Genomic DNA, 15,987 nt, shown 5'->3' with positions numbered 1-15,987 from the left:
CTGAAGAGCCAGTAATTGGTGCACAGTGCACACTGTTCAGATCTAAGGAGCAGTGAGTCCACTTAGCATGACACCGCAGCACAGCGTGGGCTTTTCTCAGAGCACCTGAGAGCCTTACAATATTAAGATTCAACCTGAGTGCTGGTCCTACTGGTAAAAAGTGAATGAACACAGAAACAGGCAGCACTCTGCCTTTCTTTTGCAGCCCGCCTCTGCGGGATGAAACAACTTGAATTCTGCAGTAGTCATGCTGCTCCCCCTAACCCCGGAGATATGGTTGGACAGGTCAATATCAGGCCCAGCTAGAATCCAGTTTCCCTCTATTGGTATGCTGAACAGAAGGGAGACAGAAGCCCGTGGGTCAAGACCGAAGCGGCTGCTCAGGACACTTTGATATAATCATTTTTATCTGTGGTAGAGTAGCTGACTTGGCTGGAAGTCAAGGAAAAAGCCTTTGAGGACTTGTTCTGACATTTGGATTTAATCACAGAACAAATCATGGCCTCGAGTATCAGACACATGGGCTGGCAGGGCTTTCTTGAGGGCAATCTGTTACCGAGAGCTAGAGAGCAAAATGAGACCTAATTATCATGTCTCTATAAACTGGACTGTGTCTAAATACGATTTCCATCGAGGGGAGATTACATTTACACATGATGTACCGTGCCATGTTTGTGACAAGAATTTTATTTCCATCACATTTAATGCCAAATATTGGCAAACTATACATGACTTTCTTACAGGAATGTGGAAACACAGACATTAAGAGCATAAATGATCCGACCCAGTAATGTAAAAATCCAGTCCAGCCGTGCGTTGTCACTTGGTTGGTCCTCCACTTTCATTCAGGCTGCACCTATCGGATAAATTCCCATGAAATTTGTCACAGACATTTATATCCCAAGAGGATACGCTTTTACATCCACCATGAAGCTGACATTTGTGCTTGTGAGTGAAGTGTCTCATGAATTCCAGTCACTTTAGTCGAAAATCATAAAGCTAGGTTTATTATTCATGGAAATGATGAATATAGTCCCTTCTTTTTTCGCCACGCGTGAATGGACCTGTGCACAAAAAATAGCAGTTGTAAGCATGGCATTTCATGACATAATCATCAGTGAACACCAGCAGTAAAGTGGTCTGTTAGCCTACTACTATCCTATGCGTCATCAGCGCAACACTGAAGGCATGACGTTAGCGTCATATGGAAGAGTTTTTATTCCATTTTAATTGATAGAATAGATGAGACATGCACCCAGTTTTTCAGTGTTTACTGTTTTCCTTTTGCCTGTTTCCTCTCTGACAGCTCAAGTGTTACTAAAGCGGCTCTATTTTGTGTAAAAAGCACACTTGAGACAACCCTCATGGCTTTGATTCCAGTATGAAATTCATCCTTTTAGAGTTACACTTCCAAAGCATTGTTGAGGCTTTGTGCTGCTGTTACGCAATGATCCCATTCTGCCAAGCTGCTTAGACAGTCGGCTAACAGCCACAAGCAGCTCGCTCTGTCCTGCTGCTGTCTTGTGTATTCATACTGGCCAGAGAGGGAATCTGAACGCTGAAAACCATCCACACACATATTTCACATTTCTGGGGATCGTCTCTGGGGTGCATTTCAGGATCCGGCTGGATTTGCAGTGTACGAGCCATTCACGGTGGTGACGATGGGAGAGGGCTTCCAGTCTGGCTGGTAAAAGTGGATGTCACGGGTTCGAGCCCAGTTTGCAAATACCGCCTTCTCTGTGATGAAACGGTGGTGGCTTCCTCGCCGATTTCTCTCGTGAGAAAGATACATGGAGCACTCGTTGGGCCCCGAGGGCTCATAGTAATGATATGGTACAGTAGGATGGGAGGAGGATCTACACAGGCGAGAAGAGAGAGGAGGAAGCCATGAAATAGCATGAAAGCCAATGCGCACAGGGGGGATGTCGAAATAGTGTGTAATTATGAGATTCATGGTTGGGGAGGGGGAAAGAAACAAGTCGGAGAGGGGAATAAAGAGAAGAAGGAACAAAGAAAAACAGAAAGATCAGAAGAATCTGCACTCACAGAAATGTTCATTATACTCTCGCCTATTCATCTGACACTCACGCTAACACAAAGCTCAGTGGAGGAGCTTTCTGTGACACGTGAGAGTGCCATGAATTTTTCAAAGTGTTCTTTGTGCTCTTGTCCTTGCGGCCAAATGTTAGAAAATAAAATCAGCAAATTTTCCAGTGTCTCTTAAATGCTAAAAACACATGGTGAAAACCTGTACAGTGTATTTTCAGCAGCGCTATTTCACTGTAAAATGTGAAGATGTTTTCAGTGGTGCTGTCGTCCACTGCAGGGAGTAAATGCTACATTACCAAGTTGGAAGACATCATTAAAGATGCACTAGACACGATTTTATGTGGAAACATCAGTGGTGTCGGCACACACTAAATCACAGAGTGAGGCTGCAGCACAAAACAGAAGAAGCGTTCCATTCGCTTCATGCACTATTTGGCCCACTGGCTCAAACAGGAAGTGACAAACTGAACCTGCCGTGAGGATAAAGCATCTCAATGCATATTTTAACAAACAAAACTCGATGCTAAGGAGAAAATAACATTCACAAACCAGTGAATAAGGGTTAAAAGTGCGTGCACGTGTGACACGCTCTTTCTCAGTACAATTATTTAATTCTAATAACATTCAGTGGATTGGTATGTCTTGTTTTCTGCTGCATTGTGCAGCTCCAAACCCACTGCACCCATCAGACAAAGCTAGTTAGTAGATGTTAAATATGGTGGAACATTGGTGGAGAGCAAAATGCTGCAAAATGCAAAATGCTCAGATGATTAAGCAGCTTATCTAAATATTTTTTTCTATATTATATTTATTTCTGTAAAGACACAAGAGTTAGCCTTGGGATCATTCAAATATGTGGTCCCTGGCTACATCTTAAAAGGTAAAAGGAGAAGAAGAAAAAGAAAACATACCAAAAGCCCAATAGTGAAGGGAAACGAGTTGGCAATAGGAGAACAACCAACTCACTGCTTTGTATCTGCTTATCAATCAACTGATCATTAATTTATTTAACTGGCATTTCAAAGCATTACTCTGCTGTCTGACGCTGACGGGTACAGAGCTCCACTCTTACACACCTTTACATTTAATGCAGACTGACCAAAAGAGCTCGTCCTCAAAGAAATTATGCAGTCCTGTAACGTCAGACTTCTTTCCATTTGTTTTTTGTTTATCCTAGTAGTAATAAACCGACTAAATAGTGGAGAAACCATATTGTGTAAAATCTGACAAATATGAGAAACATTCATGTATTTAAGATTTTCAAGACTAAATAACTCTACGTCTGTAAAATTAAACATTGCCAATAATAATATGTCATTTCATCATAGGTTTTCAATGCTCTATTATTCAGTAATTACATTGTAGTCTATTAAAATTCCCATCACACATCTTGGTACTAAAAAACATATCATATTTTAGAATGGTGGGGTCTTTACTTTATAACATCAAATAAAAACCCTGCTGGCCTTTTACCCAATTATAAACTGACACAATATTACTGAAAACCAAAATATTTAAATTGCATGGAACTATGTTTTGGCCATGGTGGTTTATCAATAAAAATCTACAAGTCATATTATGCTAAGTTTAAAAAAAAAATGAAGCAAAGCTAATAAATATTTGGAGAAGAAAAAGAAACGGCAGGAATCTACCTGCAGAAATCAGGAGGCACCATGCCATAGACGTTGATCCTATCACACAGCTCCAGGGCTATAGCCATAGTAAACCAGCCGGTGCTCAACCAGGAGTTGGAACTCTTCCTGGAAGAAAAGAGAAGCTTACCATTTTCACAAAAATATACTGAGCGCACTTCCTTCTTACTGCCTGTTCAGAAAAGATTAAAGATGGTAAAACCGTAGTTTTTAGATTTCATCTGATCAGTCGCTGAAGAGGAAACCCTGTAGCCGACTGTGTGACAGTTGATACATGGGCAAGAAATAGAATAGAATAGAAAATAAAATAAAGATAAATACATAAAAACATTCATTCTGACACTGGCTATTGCTACATGAGAGCAGAAGTCACTGGATTGCCATTCAAATGCAACATTTTTCATTCAGTTTTCATTCTGTTGGCTTATTGTTCACATGCAAATGAGTTTAGATGAATAGCTGCATTCACGACAGTGAGGTGTCTTTGTCTGCCTTTGTCTTTTTTGCAAGGTCACATTCAGCCATTTTCACTTTGCCTGTCCCGCGTATGCAAAGAGACAATTACCAAGTATTAAAAGTCAGGAAACGTGCCTCCGCTTCATATTCTCTATAAAAGCAAAAAACGTGTATACCTCTTTGGTAACCCAGTTTGAGATTTTTGATGATAAAATGTTTTCTTTTTGTGAGCTGTTTCTTTAGAATGTTATTACTTTTTAATGCAATATTAAAGATAATTTTATTCGAGATGCAGGATTGGGACTACAGTGCAAGCGTTTCACTTCCTGATGCCTACCAGCTGCATACACCTGTTAGGCTTTCCCATAGGAAAATTATACCTTTGCATAAAATGTACACTGGAGGTATGTTATATCTGTAGATCCCTCTGAAACCTTACACTGATGATGAAATGATGTGCTGCTTCCTGGAAATGTAACTACATGTCACATGAACACAGCCTACAATGGTTGTGATTGGCCAGTTTAGTAGCATGGATTCTTCCCATGCATTACTTTTTTTCTCCAGTTTTCAGATCAGTGAGTGAATGATGATCATAGCCTCAAGATAAGGACTCACAGATGTCCTGAGGGGAGATTGCCAAAACGATCACGAATGCTGGCAAAGGTGTCGGCCACTCATGTAGTTACATCTACAAAGATTGAGTCACATGTATCAAAGGGTTCTGGCATGTCTGGGAGCTGCTGCAGCTCTTCATTAAAGCCTCATCCAAATCGCAGCCTCTCGCTCAGCTCATATATCCATCACATCCTGTTTGCACAATCAGGGTTTGGAGTTTGTTCACAAATTGCATTTTACATCTCGAAGGTAATATCAGCGTCTGGTGCATCCTGTTGTTTTTGCATTCTTTAAACTGCATTTACGTTTATGCATCAAAACAAAAAATAATGAATAATGAATCCCTTACTCCTGCCTTTGCTTATGACAAACATGCATCTGCTGTGTACTGAATTCTGTACATAAAACAATAGGTAGGAAATTAGTGCTTTCTATCTTTGTAATATAAACACTAATGACAGTTCTTTTGTGTGTTGTGTGTCTCTTGATTTCTTTTCACCTCTCCATCTTGTCTCATTCAAGTCCCAAAAATATAAAACTCACTCATCATGTGAATATTTACCTGTCAATCCCAGTTTCCTTTTTAAATAGTTCATCAAACTTCAGCATCTTGATCCTGGAAATAATGTAGATTTTAAGTTTGGGTAGCAGCTGGTTTAAAAGCTTTAGGTTGTTGTAAACATGGCCTTTTCCATCACGTCTCATGCAACTGCTCGGTCCCCAGAAGATGAACACTGTGTCTTGGCTCATGTTGAGGAGCTCCTGCCTGCTCCGCAGCACCCTTTGCAGGCTGGAGTGGGCTATAACACGCAGGCTTGCGCGCCGACCGACGTCCTGCTGATACCCGAGGCTGGGAGCATCGTTCATACGAATAACACACTCAGAGCGGTCGATTTCTTCGCCCCTCTTGCTCGCTGTCAGTTGCCCAGAGCTGGTCACCAGGGCACAAGTCCTGCAGTGCATTTTCAGCGGCTGTGAAGTTCAAAGTTAAAAAGTCAGACATCGTTGCAGTTTCATTCACATTATGTAATGAGACAAAGTGGTGGAAGAGAAAAATCCAACCACAAGTCGCAGATGGACTTAACAGTCTCAGATAAATAAGTTTAAATCTCTCTGGCACTCCGTAAAACCAGATGTAGCTTCAGAGCGAGGTCCTAACTTGATGTGCAAGATACTGTATTATTTTTACTTACATGATTGGAAATGTATCTTAAACACATGAAGATAAAAAAGTGTGTTAAAAAGTGTTTTTTAGCCTTTGAGAACCAGAAACCAACAATATTTGCGTTCAGTAGTTGTTGACGTATTTAAATGTGGGAAATGAGATACTATCAAGTCAAATCTTATTTTTTCTGAGATGCTCTGCTTGATTTTAAAATGTGGCAACCACGAAAAGCTTAAGCAAGCTTGAAGCATATAAAGCATCAGCAAAGAGGATTCTAACACTGGAGTTTAAAGCAAATTCGTGTAGAGCCCTTTCAATCATTGATTATGATTCGTCTGCATTCAGACGGGTCTTGAATCAAGCAGGTAGACTTGCATTGGGCGACTCTGTCTGTTATTTAAACAGTTGACAGTATAGAGCAGAGGCTATTTGACACGGTGCTTTCATTTTCTATCAACATCACACATTCAGCAGTTTTCACTTAAAATAAAAAAAAACATAAAACAGGGACGACATGCACTGGTCAACATCCTGTTCATGCAAGCTTTTTGTGCAGCATTGGAGTGAAGAGTGCTTGTTTGGGCTTGAACCAGGTATTCATGTTGCGGCATCCAACCAGGTTTTTCAAACTTGAAAAATGCGAGCTCAGACTGAATGATCCGACAGCAAACACCCAGAGACTCTTCACATGAATTATTCCCCACCCTAATAGAGAGCTGCATCGGCATTCTGAACTGTGCTCGGTACTTCACACTCCATCAGGTTCTGAGGTGGGAACGTGTGTGTGCGTGTGTGCAGACAGGTGATTTTACCAGCGCCAGAGGCTGCACTGCTACCACAGCTATATTTATAATACACCCCCACTATCTCTGTGACCCCACGCTGAATGATTGCCATGCGTGCATGTGTGTCTCTTTGTAAATGTGTGTATGAGTGCAATGTCTGGGGATGTCTGTAAATCTGTGTGGCGAGTTCAGTGTAGCCCCAAAATGTGTAATGAAATCACGTTTCTCTGGCAAGAATTTGCAACAGTCTGAAAAACATCTAGATCCAAAACTAGTTGGAATTCCTTCAAACGAACACACTCAAAGTCTTTGTTCGGAACACTCATCACATTTCCATTCTCCAGCAGATTTCCCCCCTGAAAAATCATCCCTGTTGGGATGTGCGCGCTCTCTCAATATCAGGTAGGTTGGAGCAAATTACACACTTGGTTGCACAAACACACCCTCCCCGTCTTGGCTGGGAAGAATCACAGTCCTTTTAGGTCTTTCTTTCTCTGCAGACAACAGAGAGACAGAAAGTGCATTTTCCCCTAAGCACTGTCCAAGCAATTACCGCAAAGCATAATCCAAATTATAATAATGTTAAAAGTCAGGAAGGTGTGTTAAACAAGTGAAAGTCAATTGAAGGTTGCCAGGCTGGTGTCATAGTTTAAAGTGCCTGTGAAATAATAAAAGTGTCCTTGACAGCGATGCTGAAGTTCCAGCTTCGGCTCCCAGAGCTTCTGACAGCTTGATGTTGCTGGGAAATAGGCACTTATAAATCCTGTATCACAGCGAGACTGGCTTTCAAAATCACAAGCAGAATATTTCAGAGGCCAGGCAGCTGAAGGTGCAACCCACAGACTAGTGACTGGATAAATAAATGAATGGAATTCATTACAAGTAGTTTTCACTCATAATCAGCCTTGAATTACCTTTGATTTGTCCTTTGATTCGTGAAACAGCCATCACTTTAACACCTGCTGACTCCTACGCACACATATTCAGACTTTATTATGCAAACAGAAGGTTGTCTACCTTGATCAATAGTGCACAACCTATAAATCAATACGCTTTCCTGAATTAACGTGACCTAAAAAGACACTAATTTCAACCGAGGCTGTTCACTGAAACATGATGAAGCTGACTGATTAATGAGGTCCATATTGTTAAGAGCAGGACAAGAAGATGCAGTTCGGAGTACGGCTCTGGTTCCAGTCCCAGTCAATTACCGCCCACTCTCTGACTCCAGACTAATCAGTATGATCCTGATTATACACTTCCCAGGGGAACCCAAGATCATAATTGCTTTCAGAGCAAACCCCATCAGTCAACCTTTGATATTGAACAAGAGCTTCTTCTATTGTGCCTCCAGTCTCCAAATTCATGTCTGCAAACCTCCTCGGTTTAAAAAGGTTACAGCGCACAGACTTGCAGGAAGAAGTCGTGGGATGAGATATTTAGAGGTCAGACAGAAGTGATGAAGAAAACCTGGGAAAAAAACGTCTCTTGCTGTCGTAATTAACCACAGATTAAACCCCAGATAAGGAACCTGAAGATTTACACCTGCTTGTCTCTCATCACCAGTTTCTGACTTATCTTTTGGACTAAGTTGTTTTTTTGGATTTAGGTAAAGCTACCTGTTAGGTTTATGATCAACATGTAGGGTCAAGGTTGGAAATAGAGCATGTTTTAGCAAAGACATTACGAAACTGAATTACCTTCAATCAGAGATTTTTTGTCCACTTGTTCATATGACTGTTAGATATCCAGGTAACTTGCTTTGGTGTCTGTTTAGCACTGGTTATAATGGTATTAGTCTACAGAGACTGCTAGAAGGTAGTGGATTGGCACACTCCATACTGTATCTCAGCTGACTCTTAGACTCAAGCCCAGTGGTCTCCATAGAGACATTTTCAGAAACAATAATTGGGGTTTTATTTATTTTATTTTCAGCTGCAGATTTGAAGTTCACTTATGGAAGCTTAACTGTAGAAACATGCTATCTACAGCGTGCCTCAATAATTAGTTTGTAATCATTTTCAGATAATAACAAAGCTCTGCATACACAGAAAGAATGCACAGACAATAACTGCTTGATTTGGTTTTAGACTTTTTTTATTGGATTTCTGATTATTGTGAGCAATAGAAAGACTTATCCTGTGATAGGAGCAGTAGTGGGGGAAAAACAAGATGCGTTTTCTGGAAATGAATCAAAATCATTTAGATGTTGAACATTGTCACTGAATACTTTCCAAAGTGCACAGAATTGGGCTATAGTGGCTCAGCTGAGAGCAGGAGGAGATGGAAAAAGCCCCTCTTCTGTGGCACGAGGGAGTCACGATCAGTGCTGCTTTCTTTTCCCAGAGACCAATTAATTACAATGAAATCCTCCCGACAGTTCCCCTAGACATCTCATTAAGCTCCTGCCAATGACACACAATCAGGTCGCGATTCCAAATCTGTTCTCAATTTGAGGAAATAGTTAAGACAATAACAGCACCTGTCTTCTTCTTCTTCTGCTCGAGTCAACTAAGAGAGAGAAGAGACAAAAAAATCATTTCCTGCTGGTGATGTTTACGATTTCCTCTTGACTATTGCTATTCGCCTAATTTTTCAGTAAAAACTAGACAACAAATTAGGCGTTGTATTATCATTCTGAGTGTTACAGCTGATAACATCGCCAGTTTTACCAGGAGTGCTCCCTTACCTTGAGCTGAATTTAAATGTGTATATCCTAAGTCATCCAATAAGAGAGCTCAAAGAGCTGAATTTATTTTGTTCCTGCTTTTTTTCCACACGCTGACTGTTAATATAAGCTGCCTTTGTACACTACGAGACGGCTTTAAATTGAACGTCAGACAGGTAAAGACAGAATAAGCATTATAATGGCGCCCATTCCCTCCAGGCTGGCTGCATTAAAAGCTGTCAGAGCACAAAGAGGCATTGCCCATAATAAGTAGGTACATCATAAAGTTGCGCCGGCACACAGTCCGCACTCGTGCTTTCACACCGGCTTTGTGATTAGAGACTATAAAGGCCAATGTAGATTGGCTCTGCTGACAGTTCTTCAAAGGTCAACATCTCTTTAACTCGAATCGGCAAAACATCAGTGAGGCTGCAAAGATGAGGGGCCAAGCAGAAGAATGGAGCGAGAGTGTGTTAACCTGTGTGTGTGTGAAAGAATCTGTTCAAGTCAGCAGCTCTAATCACTGCAACACGCCAAAGAAAAGAAACACATACTAGAGACAGAAAGCTCCCCAAAAGAAAACTTGCAGACGCTGCAGAAGTCATACAGAGAGAAACACAATGAGAAACTATTCCACACAAATATGCACCATAACTCCGATGTGTGATCTCACAGTACGGAGATTTGTGGGGTTCAAAGCTGCTGTTTTCTTTTCACACATTTAAGCAACGAAATGAGAACAGAGGAAAGCCAAATGTTAAGCCTATAACCCTCTGCTACATGAGGCAGCGCAGTCTTAGTGATTAATGTGTGCTGGGTGTTTTGCCACCTCTTGGGTGATGCATAAATGAGCAAAGCCGCCACAGACCACCACCCACCTTAGTGAAATCACAGCCCATGTGAACAAGATATGCACATAAGTTAATACAGGCAATAATCAGGGTCCAGCAGGCACACCAGATAGAGCTTTCCTCACATTCCCAAGCATCTCTGGCTCTGATGGGGGCATAAAATTTTAACAGCGTGTCTGCGTGAGTGTACTCGTGCTGTGTGATGGTGTGTGTCTCTGTGTCTGCACACACACTTGTGTCAAAGCCAAGATTCCCTCCACTAGAAGCAGCAGCAGACCTGAGATGACCCTAAAAGGAACTATACGCAAGGATCCACCCACTCCACAGATCCTGCAGCAGGTCTGCTCTGGTTAGTCACTCTTGGGCTCTGACAGAGGATGAAGCAGCAGCAGCAGAGCTTGAATCTCCCCCAATGGGAGGGAGGTACAGAGTGACACTAAGCAGTATGAAACTGTCGCAGTGTGGATCCATCACAAATCACCTGTCAGCTAGGAGGGGTTGGATGAACGGGAGAGACCATGAATAATAAAGTGCCCACGCGCAAAGTCCAAAGTGAAGCAGCTTGCGTTCATTTCTCCCAAGACTACCTGCAAAATCTGAGCGCTGATCTTAGAATCAAGCTTACTCAAGACAGCACAGAGACGAATCCAACAGGCCTAAGCAGGATCCTCTCTTCAGAGCAGCATGACTCTCACACTCTCGTTCATTGATGGCTGAGCAGTGTAAGGTGAACACTAAGCAAAACTTTTTTTCTCCAAATCCGTTCCTGTCCAGTGCTGCCTGAGCATTGCAGCATGCTTTCCACTCTGCTGTGTCCTGCTGTATATCGTTCTCAGCGAGGGGAGACGTAATGCTGTGTGAATGCTCCATCTATCTCAAAGACGAGCCTGTGATAATGCAGTGGGTCAGAGAATCGGGCCTTTGTACTATATTACTGTTGAAGGTGCCGCTTACACGACCAAAAGATTACAGTGGTCATATCTTGAGTAGACATTATAGTTGAAATGCACCCTGTTTTAAGTGCTTTTGTCACTAAATATTTTATGCCGAAGACATTAATTATGAATTAAGCAACAGAGTGAACTATAAAGAGAACTTTGAGGTCATGCTTAAGAGATGAGATGGTATTATAAAAGCCTTTGAGGGCAAAATAAACCTTTAATAGACTCGTGCTGCTTTCTTAATGGAAAGTGTTAAGCAATTTTAATTAACTGGTTTTTAGAACTTTTTTATTGTTGTGAAAAGTTCAAACGAAAAGACCTCACTGCTGCTGCTGCTGCTGCAAAAAGGAAAAAAGGAAAACTGTCTGGCACATAAAGTAGTACAAAAATTAAATACACAAATGAGTTTTCAGTCACTGGGGGGGATTTTAAAAAACACATTTTTAGTGGACACCTGAACTCTGCATGCTACTCTCTGCTTTACCTGGATGACAGCAGAATACAAATTAGGTACAGCTGCTAAAAAAACAACAAAAACAAAGCAATCAGCGCAATCAATGTGCTTTCTGATGATGTTTATAATATGACCATCCGATTACAAAGATGTCCAAATGCACAGGGTGAATTCACCTTCCTTTGTGTAGAGTCTGATGGAGATGGTTGGAGAACTGTTAATTTGTCAAAAACGTCATAAAGATGCTGAATTCGAATTTCTTGCTCTTTTCCAAACATTGTCACTCTGCAGTATGTTATGACCCATGAGTTTCTGTCGTGTCACTGGTTTCTGTGCATCCATGTGCCTAAATCAAAACACATTTAGCCACCAGACACTTCACTTCACCTTCAAACATATATTTTCCAGGACTAAACCTCCTCCTCCTCCTCTCTGTGCAGGCACCTAATGCACTGGCAAGGACCCAAACACTCCAAAGAAACACTGCTATTGTGTGTTATGTTATATCTTTGATATCTTTGAAAATGGAAACAGTTTCATTATTGATTTTGAGATAAGGTGAGATAACATTACTGCTAAACATCTGAGATGATCTATATCCTGCACATTTTCAATTCCTAAGCAGCTTTTATAAAAAACAAAAAGACGAAAACAAATGTGGACCATAATATCTCTGTTTGTAATATGCATGCAAGTGCTCTGGAGTTTCAAAGAACCAGGTGCAGCATCATTACCGCCCATAACAGGACTTGACTTGGTTCACAGGGCACAGATGGTCCGTATTTACCTTATGATCCATGACACCTGAGTACCCCTCCAGAGATGTTGTTTGGAGTCTCTGTGATCTGTCCGGTACTTTAGTGGACTGAACTCGCGCATCCAAACGGTAAGAGGACGATGAGGACGAAGAACTTGATGAGGAAGCTGATCTGTCACCAGAGCTGCTGTTGTACACCAACAAAAAGCCGGTAACCATGGTAACGATGATGATGCCACCAACCCCTTGGCACTGCAGGGACACGTGAAACACCAGAAAGACAAATCTCAACATCACGCCAGAGCATGATTCAGCCAGTTCAGGACCGACACAGCCACAAGCTTGAGGATGAAATCTGCACCTTTGGTCAGGATTGTTTTTCGTTCTTTCTTTCTTTTTGACTAATTAACTGCCAGCTTTCAAAGCAAATGCAACATAACAAATGCAAGGCTGAAAACGTAATGCCAGCTATTCTTCTCAAATGCGCTCAACGTGCTCTGTCAACAAGGAAACACGTTTTAAAACGAGGCTGCAAAAATACTGTTAGGTTGCTCAGTTCAGACGTGTCATATTTAACCCCATCCCCACTCCCAACCCACGCAGGAAAAAAAACTTTAAACGGCCGAGCTGTTGTAGGATTATTCTCTGTGAATATTACGCGTATGTGGCAAAGTGCAACTGGGTCACATTCGGTGAAAGAGCTCAGTCTGCAACTCCACTTCTGAGAGGCAGAAATATATATATATATAAAAGCTCCCCACAGCGGAATATTACAGTGATACTTCCGACGGCTTTCATTCATAATTACCACTTTTATCTTCATCTTCATTTCCCCTTTTGTCGGCTCTTCATGCTAGGCGTCGGGACTCTTCAGCATGCAACACTTGAGCGGCGGCATTACTGGGATCACCGCGCAGCTAAAGAAAACGACTCTCCACTACTCTTCTCCCGTTCTCTCCTGGAAGCCCTCATTCAACAGCGCGCTCCTCATGGTCCTAAACAACTCCACCTCCCGACTTTCCTCCGTCAGCCTTTTCTAAACAGTAATACTCCTGCACCGTTTCTCTGTCAATATAAATTCACATGTATTAATCTCTGGTGTTATAGACATGTGAATTTATTTTAAAAGAAAATACTTCAAATGATTAAGAAAAGAAAAAAAAAACATCTGTCCCCCATGCAGAGATGGGCTGTAATCTGATTACTTTTTTCAAGTAACGAATAAAGTAAGGGATTACTATTGCAAAAACGGTAATTAGATTACCGTTACTTTCCCGTAGGAACGCTGCGTTACTGCGTTACTAAAAACCATGATTTTTTTGCGAGAATGTCTCATGACAGTGACGTAAGCGAGTGCGACGTTCGTGACAACAGCTGTGTGCAGCTCAACAATGGATCATATATCGATTGTGGGAGAGAGTATGAGCGTGCAGCGTTTAAAGCGTGGAAGTACTGACCTTACTTTGAGTTTGATTCCATAAAAAGTGACAAAAACATTAGTGTCCGCTGTGCGTGGGAAGAAAACTTCTTTTTACAGCGAAAAAACCCCTAAACAAGCACCGAGTAGCTACGACGTAATGGGAAACTCACAGAGAAACTCGCGGATTCTTCAACTGACCGCGGCACACCTGCACCAGGGTAACCCTCCGCCTACCCCGCTCCTGCTTTACAGGTGAAAATAGAGCAAAAGGGCCGCTATTCTTTGACTTTATTTATTTTCTGCTGTGTTTTACTTGCATCTATTTGAAAGACTGAGTGTAAACACAAAAAATATTTTATTTTATGTGCTGGAATGTGCAGAAAATAGGTTTAAATGTTAAACTAATTTCTTCCAGTCAGAGAATGTTGCAGATAATTCAATTTTTGCTTGATGCATAAAGTTAAAAGATTAAAACTAATAAAACAAGGTTTAAAAAGAGACTTTTCCATTTGATTACATTTTGTATGATGGATTATGCAGAAAAAGTAGAATTGGGCTGAGAGATCTATCGCTTTATTACCTATTCAGGTTGTAAATCGTGTTTTTAAAAAGTAACTAAGTAATTAATTACTTTTGAAAATAAGTAATCAGTAAAGTAACGGGATTACTTTTTTGGGGAAGTAATCAGTAATTAGTTACTGATTACTTTTTTCAAGTAACTTGACCAACACTGACCCCATGTTTCTCCAAAGCTCTCAGAAATTAGTTTAGTTAGATATATTAAAGCATCAGCTGGGCAATAATTGATTCCATGCCGGGTGGGCGGCTCTGAGCATTTCTGCCGTTCTCTGGGTGAAAATGTGTTGATGCCAGAGGAGAATGGCTCGATTTCTGTGAGGCAATAACAAGACAACAGCCACTCAAATAACCACTCGTTGCCACCAAGGTATGCAGAAGAGCACCTCTGTTCCTTGTTGAACCTTAAATCAGATGAACAGCAACAGAAGACCACGCTAGGTGTCATTAATGTCAACTAAGACTGGGAAACATGAATCCACCCAGTTTTGGCTCACTGTTTCTGGTATAATGGTAAATAAATGGTAAATGGCCTGTATTTGTATAGCGCTTTACTAGTCCCTAAGGACCCCAAAGCGCTTTACATATCCAGTCATCCACCCATTCACACACACATTCACACACTGGTGATGGCAGCTACATTGTAGCCACAGCCACCCTGGGGCGCACTGACAGAGGCGAGGCTGCCGGACACTGGCACCACCGGGCCCTCTGACCACCACCAGGCAACGGGTGAAGTGTCTTGCCCAAGGACAAGGATAATGCCATAGGGGGTCTCATTTTGGCACACCATGGGCTCCATGGCACCAACTGAGCATTGTTTAAATACCACAGTATTGTTGCTGACCATGTCATCCCTTTATGACCACAGTGTACCCATCTTCTGATGGCTGTACAATGTCTCAAAACTCAAATACTCTCATACTGGTTTCTTGAGTTTGACAATGAGTTCACTGCACTCAAATGCCCTCGGCAGTCAATCTCAAACCAATCTCAATCCAACAGAGCATCTTTGGGATATGGTGGAGTGGGAGATTTACATCATGGATGTGTAGATGACAAATCTACAACTACAATCAATATGGACCAAACCCTCTTAGGCATGTTTCCAGAACCTTGTTTAATCCATGAACAATTAAAGCCGAAGGAACTGTACTAGCAAGATGTAACTGATAAAGCATCCGGTATCTCCTCAAGAAATAAAAGAAGCGTGTTGCACTGTTTTGTTCTAGATGTGAGGCATTTGGTAAAATAGAAAAACAAATGAGGCAGTATTCTGATTATATTCTAAACGTTTAACTTTACCTGGGTTTTTACAGTAAATAAAAATATTCAATACATTTACACATATTTCATTTTGTGTCTCCCTCTACCTGATGGGTCCACTGGTTTCCTACCACAATGTAAAGACAATGATTTCTGCAGGTGTGAGATAGAGCTTTAGTTAGTAAGCACTGTGCAATGTTTCCAAATGTATCAATTAATATATAAGTAACTGAATTGGTATTTCTTTAGATTTTTTTCCTTAAAGTTCCAGAGGTCTACCAGCCTTCTTCCGAATGCACAATGTTACAAATAAGTTCCCCTTGTTG

The 15,987-nt window shown here is 41.3% G+C and overlaps 1 protein-coding gene across 1 annotated transcript; it reads right to left on the bottom strand.

Annotated features, from left to right (window-relative positions):
- Positions 1-199: 199 nt before the first annotated feature.
- On the bottom strand, positions 200-13,505 carry st6galnac5b (ST6 (alpha-N-acetyl-neuraminyl-2,3-beta-galactosyl-1,3)-N-acetylgalactosaminide alpha-2,6-sialyltransferase 5b). Its single transcript, XM_040052815.1, has 5 exons — positions 13,208-13,505; positions 12,430-12,651; positions 5,341-5,750; positions 3,705-3,812; positions 200-1,859 (listed from the first exon to the last, which is right to left on the bottom strand). The coding sequence occupies exons 1-5, from the start codon at positions 13,226-13,228 to the stop codon at positions 1,616-1,618; spliced, it is 1,005 nt and encodes a 334-aa protein (XP_039908749.1). The 5' UTR covers positions 13,229-13,505; the 3' UTR covers positions 200-1,615.
- Between the last annotated feature and the right edge of the window lie 2,482 nt (positions 13,506-15,987).

The sequence above is a fragment of the Simochromis diagramma genome, unplaced genomic scaffold (genome assembly GCF_900408965.1).
Source record: "Simochromis diagramma unplaced genomic scaffold, fSimDia1.1 OVJJ01000419.1, whole genome shotgun sequence".
In the NCBI taxonomy this organism is placed as follows: Eukaryota; Metazoa; Chordata; class Actinopteri; order Cichliformes; family Cichlidae; genus Simochromis; species Simochromis diagramma.
Note: the sequence above shows the minus strand (reverse complement) of the source record. Positions and strands in the feature narration are given on the sequence as shown.

Coding starts and splice junctions, on each gene's coding strand:
- st6galnac5b (XM_040052815.1), bottom strand. CDS start 13,228: ATGAAGATGAAGATAAAAGTG. Junction 3,813..5,340: donor AAGGAAACTGGGATTGACAG/GTAAATATTCAC, acceptor CTTTTCTTCCAG/GAAGAGTTCCAACTCCTGGT. Junction 1,860..3,704: donor GTGCCTCCTGATTTCTGCAG/GTAGATTCCTGC, acceptor TCGCCTGTGTAG/ATCCTCCTCCCATCCTACTG.